The sequence below is a fragment of the Paramacrobiotus metropolitanus genome, unplaced genomic scaffold, assembly GCF_019649055.1.
Source record: "Paramacrobiotus metropolitanus isolate TYO unplaced genomic scaffold, Prichtersi_v1.0 Parri_scaffold0000002, whole genome shotgun sequence".
NCBI lineage: Eukaryota > Metazoa > Tardigrada > Eutardigrada > Parachela > Macrobiotidae > Paramacrobiotus > Paramacrobiotus metropolitanus.
Window position 1 is genome coordinate 696,800 of NW_026570222.1, and position 13,904 is coordinate 710,703.

Here is a 13,904-nt window from a genome sequence, read left to right on the forward strand (position 1 = left end):
CCGCCAAACCGGCCTCTCGTCTCTCTGCCATCGAATTCACTCTGCTTTGTCACAATAACACGACGTTAGTGCGAGATAGCCTGAGATATGCGGAGCTATAGCGGCGTGCTGCTCGTGGCCAATACACATGGAGTTCGTTTCGGACGAAATCCGGTCGATACCATCAGATGCCCATGTGGTCAGCACTCACCAACCAATGCAACCATGGCCTGGCCGCTCAAATAGTTATAAATTGTGGCCCCGCTTGCGCACAAGTCCTCGTGCATTAGCCTACGGCAGTCCTGTCAAAGTTTGATCAATCAATTACAATTTCATGGATGTGCAGAATGCAGGTAGTGGACAAAGTCATGGACTACTATGCGGTAAACTGGACTTCTGGAGTTGGCTACCATAGAAAATGTTACTTATCATATACTTCATTGCTAATTGCTTGCGTAGTACGCCGATAAATTCGTTTTAACTTTTCCCTATACGTTAACAATTAAAAAAAATGCAGCAATTTTTCGAAATCCGTACGTATTCGCTTAAACTGGGAACCGTTAATAACTTATTACGTACTGTACTCATAGCCTACTACTACTAATACGTTGCAACTAGCACAATAGTTTTTACGGCTTTTTAATTCGACAATTTTATCGGAATCGGAGTCGCGCGCTTCTTCAATAAATTTCGTACTGTGTTCTGACTGGCACGAATGCACACAGGGCAAATGCTGCTATGCATTTACTGTCACGGCTAAAATAGAAGGATCTAAAACCGGACTTTGGGTGGATTACCATCTCCCTCTAGATCGGCAACGCTATTGTCCTTTGTCTTGCTTGCTCTGGTCTGCCCTGTGGCTGTTGTAATGCATGTGTACTCTTATCCATGCTGGTCAGATTGGCTGTAACACTTTAGGAACGCCTTCTTATTTACGTTTACGTGCCACTGATTGGTGAAGGCGGGGTTGACGGCGTCGTTCGGTAAAGTCTTGTAGTCACCAAATCCTAACCGATTGATCGCGGTGCACTTGCGACGGGCACGCAGAGTAGAGCGGTGGCGCAGTTAGTGTCAACGTTTGCCAGTCTTGGTATTTCAGACAGTCGTTACTGTACAAGAACCGTTCGTTGTTATCCCACATTATAGAAATTTTTCAGGAATGGGCCACAACGCGGGAACGTCCAACGGTACCAGCAATAACGTTGTAAGTCAAAAGTCGGCATAGTTTTGCTACAAAGTTTGCGCTTGTACGCTGATTTTGAGACGTTGTTATTGTAAGTTGTTTGACTGGATTCCGTTTTGGTCATCGCTGTTGCTAGAGTGTTTGACAAGTTTTAGTTCGGGCATAAAATCGTGATATTTGTAAGTGCATACATAGCGGTGACAAAATTCTCTTTATAAATTGCATTATAGTGATTTGGGCATGCAATGCAGTTTAGTAAATACACTGTAGTTTACGACGAAGGCCGCTAAAGCGTTTGATAAACCTTCACAGAAGAGCTGGACTTTGAAATGCCATACGGTTTAGCCGATATACTGCAGATATGGACAATCGCACGTGTTATGTTGAACGAGTAGCGATCACTACCATTTCCGCTGAAAGTCGTCCGGCTAGGACATTTAAAGACTGCTGGAGCGTATGGTGGTTCTGTGCGCTTAAGACCCACATGTCGGCATGAAGTCAACTGAAATATGGCAGGCTTTTGCTATTTGAATGAAAATGTGAATGCAGCCGAGCACATCTAAACCGGTTTCGACCGGCCTTATTATGATGCATAGGACCGCTCTTTATCTTTCTAGTCGGCAGAGCCGCAGAGTGAAATGTTCAAATGGCAGCAAAGCCCCTACTCTAGTAGGCAGTTGCAGTCTCAGCTGGAAACACGATATCTTGGCGCATGGCTGCATGAAACCGGCTGCTGATCGTGCAGGCCGTCGCCACGAGCATTGGCGTGCAGTCTGTGACTGCCGACGTGCTCGGCAGTCGACCATCGCTCTGTCGCGGATGGATCGATTAAAGTTCGCTCATTTTGAGACGTTCTTATACGTAATGTTTAGTTTGTCACTTTGTGCTATCGTCACCACCGATAAGCAGGCGACGATCGATACCGTACTTGGATTTACTACCAAGGCTACGTAGGACCAAAATTTCAAATTACTGTAGTGAGTACTCATACTAAATGGAGCATAACCATAACATCGATAACTGGCACTCCAGGTGTGGTCGGCATTGCGGTCGGGCGCGCGTAACGGTCATAACTGTACCCAGAGTACCGGAAGCCCAAGCTTCGTGCTGCTCAAGTTGACTTTTGACCTCTGTGTAAATTTTTGTGGTTTTTTAATTAATACCATAAATCTGGAAGCGGCGTACTTCCGATTTCGTAGGTTATTAGCGTATCGGTGCGTAGTTTAGAGACTGAACTGCACTGCAGTGACTGCACCTTTTGGTTCGGGAATTTGGAGATTCATAAGCACAAAGTAATGCAGTGCGTAAAACGCACTACTGAGTATTGGCTAGTGGCTGTGGTCCTTATCAGCATATAAAGTGGTAAAAGCTCTCACAAATCAGCCGGCACAGACTGCGGTACAGGCTATGTAGCAGTAAGGCTGGACGTTCTGTTTCGATTCTCGTACCGACATAGAAAAACTGCCCGAAAACTATCAGGAAACTGTCCGGTCGTATACCTGCCTGAATTAAGTATAATCGTGTACAGCACTGCTGTAGTATTTTACAACCTATGACCACGTTCACTATCGCAAGCGGCAACTCGGAAAAGTGTATAGAAGTACAGATAACATAACATTATTATCATGCTCATATAGTAAGTCTTCGTGTTGCTGATATTGTTTGTTGTTTTAATGTTTTTTTTTCGATTTAAAAAGCATCAGTTGTATTTAGTTCTAATTTAAAAATGATTGTTTCAGCAAATCAGATGTACATATCCCGGATGTCACTGCGACGCTTTCACTACGGCACCGGACAATGTGCGACAGTGTTACAGTTGTACCCACGGTTGGGTTCCTCATGGTAAGGGTTACCGGTTAAGAACTGTATCGTTTATGCCTTGCAATTTTAGTCAGATACTCACCAGCAGGTCTGGAACTGAGTTAAATTATCACGGTATTATGGATTTCTTTGTTGGACGATCGGAAATTAATAGAGATAAATACGCCTTGTAATTCTTGCAATTAGTGCAGGATCGCAGGTCGACTCCATAATGCATAAAAAGTTAAAAACCCTGTTTTGCAGTGTGCCTGAATTGGGCACTTAATTGGTCTAAGTGATTACTTATTTTATTAGTTTTAAGAAAAAACGAACGAAGTTTCTGTAATGCGTCAAAATAATTTTGCAGCTTTGGATAAGATCGGCATCGTGTACCAATGGGACATGCGGAAATACGAGCCGATCACGTTCGACTGTGTTTTCGACATCGCCAGTTTGATCCTTTTTGGAACGCATGGCATCCCGTTCCGCCTCCACGTTTGTCTTGAGCGGTTGCTGGCTTGTTTGGATACAGATGATGTGATTCGCATTGTTGAGCAGTTTGATTGGATTTGGGAAGATTTTTACCGTGGATACAAATTACAGGTACAGCGCTGTTGCACTTTTTGGGATCTTTCCCCTTACATATTTTTTTTAGCCCGAATATAATTTTTGGATTTTGCTTTACTGTCGGCATATAGGTCATATTGCCTACAAAGAGTGGAGAATAATCTTACATAGTGCTCTATTGATTTTATGTTATATGGTTATTTTAATTTTAACAAAACCATGGTGTTGGTTATATGGCAGAGTGGACTGTCGTTACACAATTATGCTGCAGCATTAATATTTGTAACATATTCTGCTGTTGACTTTGCTGGCAATCTTATAGGCTAATGACAAAACGCTGCGTAATAACTGGGTCTATCCGACGCTTGTGGACGAAACGATGATTTTGGGACATTTTCTGAAATACAAACCAACCCAAGCTGTGGCTACTCGTTTCCTCCAGGATATTGCCAACCAGCGGAAAGAGGACAACCCTTACCTTCAGGTGTTCGCACAGCCACCGGAGTCTGGTTTGCAGACTTTCTTCCTGCAGAACCAACAAAAATCCAACGCGGCTGCCAATCCACTGGTGCCGCCGTCCCCCGCCGCCGCTCCTCCGCATTCTGTCCAAAATGGACTCGTTTTGCAGGGCCTCAATTCACCGCGTCCCGTGCCCGTGCATGCGGACAGTAACGGATCTCTCACTCCCGTCGTTATCCGAGCCGTACAGAATGGCACCATCCATGTCCAACCGGATACGCACATGTCGCTGCCGCATACGAATCAGTTCAACCTCAGTCTGAACCAGTCCACGCCCACCGCTTCCACCCCTCCCCAGCCGACTATTCCCGGTAAACGAAAACTGCAGCCTAAACCTCCAACTACTCCTCAGCCCGTTGTGGCTGCCGAAAAACCCCCACAGACGCCTCCGCTCAGTAATGGAGCTGCTGCTACCGACCACGTGGGAAAGAAAGCCTTGCCCAAACTGGAGAAACTAACGCCAGCCGCCCTGGAATCCATGGCCAATATGATTCCCAAGAAAACGCCCACAAAACGGGTAGACTGCGATCATTGCCATAAAAGCTTCTGCGATAAGGGAGCTTTAAAGATCCACTACAGTGCTGTACATCTTAAAGAAATGCATCGGTGTACAGTGAAAGGATGCAACATGATGTTCAGCTCGCGCCGCAGCCGCAATCGCCATTCTGCCAACCTGAATCCGCGCCTGCACAGTAATTTGTTTCAACCCCGACGCGGTGGTATTTTGGCGTCGGGAGACGATGAACTGCCGCCGCAGAATGACGAGCCGGAGCCCAGTGATATCGGCATGGATGATGACGACGACGATCGGTCATTGTCGTACGAAGAAGCCGAGCAGCCTGGACTCAAACTGGACAGCCCAGAATCAATTGGACAAAACTTCAAGCTGGTTATTGCGACGGATGACTCTAATTCGGCAACCGATCGGATGGAACCGATTGCAAAACGCAAGCCGCACCACAACGGTTGCTTTGATCCTTACCGTGACGACATGTTTTTCTCGGGACAGCACAATCCGATGAAGGCACTGGACTTTTCCAAACGAACCGGTTCTCACGATGAGCCGATGGATCTGGTGAAAAATGAACGCAAATCTGTTGACGCAGATTTCTTATTGCAAGCACAGAAGGAACTTCACACGGTGGAGCCACCCAAACGCTTCGGGGAATTGGCGAGAGGAGAGAGCGATCCGGGAGTGGGAGATGGTGCAGAGGATTCCGACAACGATGAATCCTGCTCGCTGAGTGACTCAGCTATGGACACGGCGCCATTGCCGCACGTCACCGTCAAACGGGACGAGCACGGAAAGGTCATCATTCCCGTTGACCCCAGTGATCCTAACCGTTGTGTGGAGTGTGGGAAGATTCTCAAGAATCACTTCACTGTACGGACGCATTTCACCAATGTGCATTTGCGACTGATGCACAAGTGCAAGGTAATTATTAATACGCAAAGTATTGTTATACCGTTGCTGATGTGCGTGTTTGTTTATTAGATACCCGGATGCGGGGCAGCATTTCCGTCGGTATGTTTGAAGAAAATCGATGCGGGATAGTTGATTGGGTAGCCTAATCTGAATTCTGATTGCAGGTCAGAAGCCGCGATCGTCACAGTGCCAATGCGAATTTGCATAATAAAACTATGGCGGGGTTTGGAGACGAGCTGATTGTAAGCACGGTACTATCTCCGATGTTAGCCACAGCTGTGGTTGCTCCTTCTACAGCTGCCACCATGGTGACTCCGACTTCGAACGCCGCTGTTATCACTCCGGTGTTGACCTTTCCCACTCCGGAGCCGTAATGCGGCGGTGTTTATTGCCGTAATCGTGTGTTGGTGTTCCTCTTACGCACGTAAGGGATTCGTAAATGTTTAACCTCATTGATTGCATGCAATGCCATGCATCAAACGTTCGCGGGAAATGACCCGATTCTGTGTTGTGATTGTTTACTGTTCTGAGTTCAGTCGAGTTCTTGCTGCATGATCTTTGTTCGTTTTGTGACTACTGGTAATTAACAGTACTGTATATCCACATTGGTTTTAACGATTGTATAAACCTGTTTTGTAATAAATTAGTTTGCATTTGGTGCCCGTCATTGAAAGCATTGTCTGCTAGAGTTCCGATGCTGTGTCTATTTAGTATTGTTTTTTTCTCATTTCCGACCAAAGCGCGCGCACTAACTGACGAATGGAATGGAACAATAAAAGACATGACCTCGAGTTACTCAGATTGGTTCGCTGTCGACAACAGTACTAGTACTAGAATAGCACACAGTTTAACTTTACGTGAATACTAAATCCCACGCAAATTAATTGTAAAATACAGCACTGGGTTGGTAATAACGGGTAAACAAGACTGGGCATTCGGTCATTTTAAAGAAATAAACTTGGTACGTACTAGAAGCTGTTAATAAGTTGAAAGCGGGCAGATGCACTTCCGGTTGCGACATTATTAACTCACTACGGTGACTATGGTGGTCAGCCGGTGAGAATTTTGTCAGCGCGGAAGCACAGGTCGCGCTTGACAACATTCCATGCGCCATCAGACGACAGACGGAAGTGCCATCGATATCGACAAGCGCCGACAACCCGGTATTGCTGTTGTACAATATTATTGTTGCATTTCGCTTACAGCTACAGCGTGCCATGTGGTTTGTTTGAAACTTGTCTTGTCGGCCGTCAACAGCGTTAGCAGTGAACGCCGTTGGTTACATTAGAATACACAGAGAGTTATACTTACCGCGCTGTAAGCTGAAGAGCTTTTATGCGATTTCTGCCGTATTAAAAAATCCATAATAAGGCTGGTCCCGAGGGGAAAAACGGCTGGAGATTCGGAACACTGGAAGAAGCGTCATATAGTTTATTGGAGCGTGCCGACTGCTAACATCTACACTTGTACGGACGACTTGTACGCCCGCACTCAGACGTCGACAGCTGAACGCAGTCTGTGCTGTCCCAGTGTTTGTTCCTCGTAGAAGGAATTCCATTGTGATACACACCCTCATATATCATTTCCTGGCACTCCAGTCTTCCTTATTTGTTGGATGTTTAGTTGGTTATACGTTGGGTTTTAACTGCGGCAATCCCACTTCTGCTCTGAATTTCTGAGCAGGCCAGAAAGCTGACGCGTATCGGGAGATTGTTGGTGAGTGTACTGGTCCTGCGTTGAAATCCGCAGCCATAATTTTGTTTATGTACCAGATACAGTTATTACTGCTCTTCACAGCTGTTCCATACTGATTGTCCACACTTTTTCGATTTCTGTTGCAGATTGATTCATCACAGGATTAGTGCGCTGCGTTATAGCTGCGAGCTACACACGAGTAGCACTTCAAGGATAACGTTTCCTGTTTGGATTTTGACAGCTGATATTCAACACAAACCGTCATAATGTCGCTCGCTGGATTGAAAAAGCAGCTTAATAAGGCGAATCAGGTAAGCTACTGTTTCTGTCTTCTTTTGAGGATATATTTTCATTGGCGATATAGAACGATGTGGCTGCTCAAAATTTGAATGAATTAGTTATTAGACGGTGTTTTGGTTTACCTTATATCTATATCTACATTATGCATACTGTAACATACATACAGTACGGGCACTGATACTGCGCATTTGATTCAGTACACTTTTTGTTCGTGTGGTTTTCGTCGAATTTGCTTTGTGAACCTCGACTTTATAATAATAAATTATTGCTGAAAAATGTAAATACTGAATAATAATAAATGTTTTCCGGAATATTTCTGTGCAATTTTTGTATTACGCTTTGCGAATGATCTGATACACAGAAATTTTATAAAACGGTTTCTGCTGTGATTAAGTTTTAGTTGTTAATCTTTCAGACCTTTTAATTTTTGGTTGGACTTTTTTCAGTGTTTTTGAATGAGAGAGAGAGAGAGAGAGAGTGACACACAGACAGAATGGAAGGGTTTTTACGATGAATGTTTTTGGACTGCTTTGTTATGCATATTGTAGTGAGATTGAATGCTTCGTCCATTTGAATTTTTCGGAGTTATGTTACTGTGTTTAAATAAGCACACTTTACTGTTGCGCAGCTAACGGTAAGACAGGCAAAAACTAGCACTATCAAATTTAAAATGCGCATGGTGCTTCCACAAATATAAATTTTGTTAACATGCAACTTCGAAATATGGTAAAAGTCTGGAGTAATGGAACAAATACCCTAGAGTTACATGGTGCTGGTTGCGCAGTAGACGATAGTGCATCGTTTGATTGCTGATTCGACAACAGATGGAGATTTAGGACCTTGCACCTTGACTTGTTATTTTTGATATTCGACATGGAAATCCTTTTTTCATAAAACAGTACGCATTAAATGCAATGCTGCACACTGTTACTTTAGCGGTGTAAGCTGATGTCTTCGAGACACCGACATGTTAGAATGAGGTAGATGGGGTTGTGGGTTGGGGAAAAAACTTATTAACAGAAAAACTAAAAAATCGAGTAATTAGTTTTATTTGTCGTGGTTATTAATACGAGTTGCGTAACCTGCATACGAACTTACGAAGTGGTTAGATAAGGCTCGACCGCTGAAACTTGGTAAATAGCTGGCGATACTCAGTTTTAGGGTTTATTACCAGTAATTTTCGTGGTTAGTCGTATTTAATCGGTTACTTGTTTTTTTAAAAATTAGTTGCAGTAGAATGTTTCTTAGAAATGCACTAATCCTCTTAATGAGCTACTAAATACTAATCCTCTTAAGCTACAGAACGAAAAAGCACGACTACATTATGAAAATTTAAGCGCATTAAATTTACATACTCGTGTTGAAAATGAAAAAGCAGTCGGATTACTCCGTATTTCCAAGTTACAATATGGAACATCAGGGAAAATGGTGTATACCTTTTTGTCGACTGTTTTCCGAATTGTAGATACTTAGTTTATATATAAAATGTGTCTTGATTGACAGAACAATATTTCGAAAATAATTTTTAACTAAGTAAATTTATGTACAAGCGGCTATCTTACGAAGGAGTACCCTGAGCCAAAGAATAAAATTGACATCGCGTGCGTGGTCATCTTAGTCAATATTCTTGCCGCAGGAAGTTTGTACGCGTTTGTAGTCTAGGTTATTTGGTCTTGTGATTTAAAAAAGATAATGATGATTACGAATTTAATTTTTTATTTTTCAGTATCTGACAGAAAAGATGGGAAGTGCTGAACCGACACGACTGGACGAAGAATTTCGAGAAATGGAACGGGTAAGTGGGTAAAGAGTAAATATTCGTACATACCCTTTCGGATGAGAATGGTCGCATACAAGTACGCCCTGGAAATTGACAGTAGTTGATGAGATGTTGATTTGTTCGGCAATCCTTTCTTGATTTGTGTGCGGCAAGTTACGTATGATCCTGGTTGGCTGCGCACGTCAGTGATCCTCTTTGGATGTTAGCTTTCTGGTCGCGCCATTGAGACCTACGCGTTTCCGTTGCGGGGTGGGTCCGTTCGCTCATTGCTGTGCCTAGTTGTGCCACATGCAAGAGGATGTGGAGGAGATCCCGTGAAAATGAAAAATGCTCATAGAGAAGGCTAAAATCGATCAGCTCGTCAAACATCCTGGATTATAGCGGGCAGGGAAATGTTACGGCATCGGCTATGTTTTTTTACCGATGGAATCAATTTTCACAGCTCACTTGATATTTCGGATGGGATGTGCAATGCCGTTGTAGCTGTATGCGCTGCTACCGGCCGTTCGTTTCTTGTTAACCGGCAAACTGTTTAAAAATGTTTACAAAGGACGGTACTGATGTGTGGATAGTCCGGGGTCGGACATGCGTGCATAGCTTCATGCCTTTGTCTTCCACTTATCGATCCGCTGGCTAAAAATACCGCAAGATTTGTGTAGAGGCAAACATAATAGACAAATAAGGCTCTTTCGTGAAAAAATGTATGTATTGACAATATTTTCCATCGTCGTTACGGATGATGTGGGAGACGTTTCCAATTTTATGAAATGGATAGCAGTTTCGTTAAGAAATGTCGCTTAAATTGGGTGTTTTGATTTTCCTGGTGGAGAGAAACAATGCCCAGGCTGAATGAAGGGTTATAAAAAAATATTAGTACGTGCTGTAGTTGCAACAAATGTAAAGTTTGAACTTGTGCCGCCTTGATCTAGTTATTAATTTTCACAGATATCTTGCGGTACGAAGTATACTACAAGCCTGAGCTACTGTTCTATGTAGTTTTGCGTGATTGTTAGTGTCACACACATTTAAGCATTTTATCGCTATGTTAACTTCCGTGCAGTGGATTGGATGAGTTTAATTACAGTTTTGTCAGGATCGTTGCTGCCGTTCCTGCTTTATGGATACTTCGAAGTACAGTACTAGTATCAGTTTAGCCTTAATAAAATGTCTTTTGCTTTTGCAGAAAACGGATATAACAACCGAACTGATTGAAAATCTTATACTTCGAACGAAAGAATATCTTCAGCCAAATCCGGCTTCGAGGGCGAAAATGAATGCCATTAATTCGATGGCCAAAATGCGCGGTCAAGCTAAACAGCATGCATATCCCCAACCGGAAGGCGTACTAGGGGACACCATGTATAAATATGGTGGGGATCTGGGTGCCGAATCCGTTTTCGGTGTGTAGAATACTGTATGTTTGTGTTCCAAAATATTTTCTGAACTATGTGAGGGAAAAAAACTTTATCTTATTTCACATTAGCGGTAACTTTATGCTTTATGCAAATAGGTCAGTCTTTAATGGAATCCGGAGAAGCTTATCGGCAAATGGCCGAAGTGAAATATGCTCTAGAAGACCAAGTTCGGCAGAGCTTCCTCGAGCCACTTCATCTGCTGCAGACGAAGGACATTAAAGATTTAATGGTAACTATATGCACTTCACACGACTGTCTGTTTGAACGGTTGATTTGGAATTTAATCAATAGTTTCATCGGAAAAAGTTGGAAAGCAGGCGATTGGACTTTGATTGTAAAAAGCGGAAGAAAGCTGGTGGAGGTGCGTATTTTGTATCGTTTATATTTAGGCCCAAGCGGAAGGTGCAGTGCATATGTAAATTTTGCTATTCATTTCCTTCGGTGGTTTTTTGTTTCTCTGAAAGTTAATTTTTATTATCAGCTTCAGAATTCCGGGTGAATTTTTGTGATAAAAGTAAATTGCGATAATTTAGTTACCGAGGGCACGGTCAGAGAGGTTCGCCTCTCAGAAAAATTTAATTTTTTGTCTGAAGATAGCCTGTTTGTGAGTACGTTAGAACCGGCTGATCAGATGCTGCAAGATATCAAACTGGTCTGACAGGTTATGTACGAGCATATAGTCGCATTTCGAAGAATTTGCAAATTGCAGATATATATGTGCTACATTTGCAAATTGTTGCAGTATCAGGTTTGGGTTTATTGCTTAAGGCCTCTAGATTCAAGAATCGCTCCTTATCGAGACCTGTCAACTGTCAATTAAACAGACTGACAAAAAACAGAGAATAAATACTGACTAGCTTTACTAATTTGATATCGAGATTTTATACTGTGTGTATCGGTTACCGTGATGATGAATGGATGAATGTACAGGGGGCGGTGTAACGGACGAGGAGATCAAAACTGCCGAAGAAAAATTTGAAGAATCCAAATCTTTGGCTGAAACGGCTATGTACAGTCTTCTTGATAACGAAATTGAACAGATCTCGCAACTCGTTGCCCTTGTGGAAGCCCAAGTCGAATATCACAAGCAGAACGCAACTATATTAGAAGGCCTCTTGAATCAGCTATATAGCAAGTAAGCAGACCTCAAAATGATGGATTTGAACATCTTCGGTTGTTTTATTCTATTTCTACGGTTTTGAAATTCTGATTCTGCATCAGTTCTTTTCCGCAGACGAGATGAAGCATCTCAAAAAGCTCGGGAGCCTCATAAACCCAAGCCGGCTGCGAGAACTATGCGAAATACGGATTCACCGACGCCATTTGATGAGAACGGACGTGATAGTCCAGAGGATAGCTTTTTGGACGTTAATGCATGGGGTGGAGGAGTTACAGCAAGTAAGCAGGTGGCATTCGTTATTTTTGTTAACAGAATATTTTGTGCCCTTTGGAATGGTTTTGTCCATTGATCTGGTTTTGTTTTTCAGTTTCTTACCGTGAGTGCCATTTATTTCCCTTTTTTGTTCCGTTTATACGGTTAGTTGGCATTGTGACCAGGTGGGATGTTTCGTCACTTGGAAAGAATGCTTGGCAAAAATTGAGATTTTTTTAGTTTCCAACAAATCTTATTTTAAAACTCCGTTCATTGCGTAGTAGTAAGCATATGGCAAATACAATTAATATTTATTGGTACTGCACTTTTATTTTGTTACCAGGTGAATCTGACTGGTCTTGTGCTGCTAACTTGTGAGCACATCTTCGTTCATACTATGATGCGCCATTTTATCTTTTCTGCTGTAATTTTGCTTGGTGTGATAACTTCATGCAGCTTTACAGGTCGTAGTTGATGTACAGATAGTTGATGGTTTTGCTTTACGAGTCGGGCTTTATGATTTCGGTGTACGGTTTACTAGTTGTTGATGATCTGTGGGTTGTGTTACGGTATGAACATTTAAAACTCTTCGATTGTTTATTTTTTTGTAATTCTGCTATCCCGTTTTCACTAAAGAAATGTGCGACGTTTTAATCGGTAGAAGTATTTAAAATTTTGTTGACTCCGTAGGTCCAGCACGCTCACCTTCGCCGCTTCCGTCGCCCACAGTGGGCCATCCGGTGCGGCAGCAGATGACCGCTGATACTCAGATAACATTCGGTTCATCCCTTGTGCCTCCACCCAAACAGCCAGCCGGTGCGGCTTCTTCATCGCCATCAGCACCGGTACAGACTCCAGGGCAGGCGCCTGTAGCGCCTCTGTATCCATCATACGACAACTTCCCAACTCCCACCGACAGCAATTTTCGGCCGGTTACGGCACCCACTGCCGGCTCGACACAGCAGTCCAAGCCGTGCTGTCGGGCGCTGTTCGATTTTGAACCTGAAAACGAGGGAGAGCTGGGCTTTGCAGAGGGCGATGTGATTACGCTGGTTGAACGTGTGGACGAGAATTGGTTTGAGGGAGCACTCAAGGACAAATCAGGAGTGTTTCCAGTTACATATGTCGAAGTGCTTGTAGATCTTCCCAAAAAATGAAAGACATTGTTTTATGGATAATTTATTCGCTAATGATACTGTTCATGATTCTCGATAGTGAGACCGAGTAGCTCCGGTGACCTGTTTAACGCAAGCTGCATAGATAAACGTAGCGTAGTGTTGTAATGTTTTCTCTTGCAGGTATTATGTTTTGCTGTTGCAAGGTCATTTTTCGTACTTTTGATGTTGTCTCTGTTAGTCACTTTTTTGATTTGTTGATTTTTTGCCACTTTATTTCCTATTTTGCTTTGACGAACTTATATTTTTTTCATGCTTTCAAAAAGATTTGTCAACAGTAACTAGATTACGAACCAGCAGCAGTCCTGAAAATGAGGCTTAAAATTACAACTATTCGGGATAGAACGTGTCTTGCATTGGTTAAGTTTTAGCTAATTCACGAATATAGACACGTGAATTAAAAATCCGAGAATAAACAGTGCTAAAATCTTCTGGATTTTAGCACTGTCAGAAAAATAAGATTGTGAGACCTGGTACAATTAATAAAGTTGACTTCAATAAGCGAGATCAGCAGACGTTTAACTCTGAGTGGATGCAAATTTTCTCAAAATGGTGTAATCATCTATAATAAAAAAATTTTACGTACGTATCAGTTCTTATTTTTCAACAGGAAATCCAGATAAATGTTTTCGGTAACATTGTAACGCCTTCAGACTGAATTGAACTTGTATTGTATAAGTGGCACTTCTGGAC

At 42.8% G+C, this 13,904-nt stretch overlaps 2 protein-coding genes across 4 annotated transcripts; both read left to right on the forward strand.

Annotated features, from left to right (window-relative positions):
• Nucleotides 1–880: 880 nt before the first annotated feature.
• On the forward strand, nt 881–6,265 carry LOC129584588 (zinc finger protein basonuclin-2-like). Its single transcript, XM_055476815.1, has 6 exons — nt 881–1,183; nt 2,902–3,004; nt 3,330–3,565; nt 3,852–5,483; nt 5,544–5,573; nt 5,639–6,265. The coding sequence occupies exons 1-6, from the start codon at nt 1,139–1,141 to the stop codon at nt 5,846–5,848; spliced, it is 2,256 nt and encodes a 751-aa protein (XP_055332790.1). The 5' UTR covers nt 881–1,138; the 3' UTR covers nt 5,849–6,265.
• A 395-nt stretch (nt 6,266–6,660) lies between these two features.
• On the forward strand, nt 6,661–13,556 carry LOC129585516 (endophilin-A3-like). Of its 3 annotated transcripts, none has more exons than XM_055478238.1 (10): nt 6,661–7,190; nt 7,316–7,480; nt 9,196–9,264; nt 10,433–10,649; nt 10,760–10,893; nt 10,956–11,025; nt 11,595–11,799; nt 11,899–12,062; nt 12,152–12,221; nt 12,727–12,930. In XM_055478238.1, exons 2-10 carry the CDS (start codon nt 7,436–7,438, stop codon nt 12,797–12,799), a joined length of 1,047 nt encoding a protein of 348 aa, XP_055334213.1. In that variant the 5' UTR covers nt 6,661–7,190; nt 7,316–7,435; the 3' UTR covers nt 12,800–12,930. The 3 variants fall into 3 exon arrangements, with proteins under 3 accessions (XP_055334213.1, XP_055334219.1, XP_055334205.1); XM_055478244.1 differs by having other exon boundaries at nt 12,152–12,200; XM_055478230.1 differs by lacking the exon at nt 12,152–12,221 and having other exon boundaries at nt 12,727–13,556.
• Nucleotides 13,557–13,904: the final 348 nt, after the last annotated feature.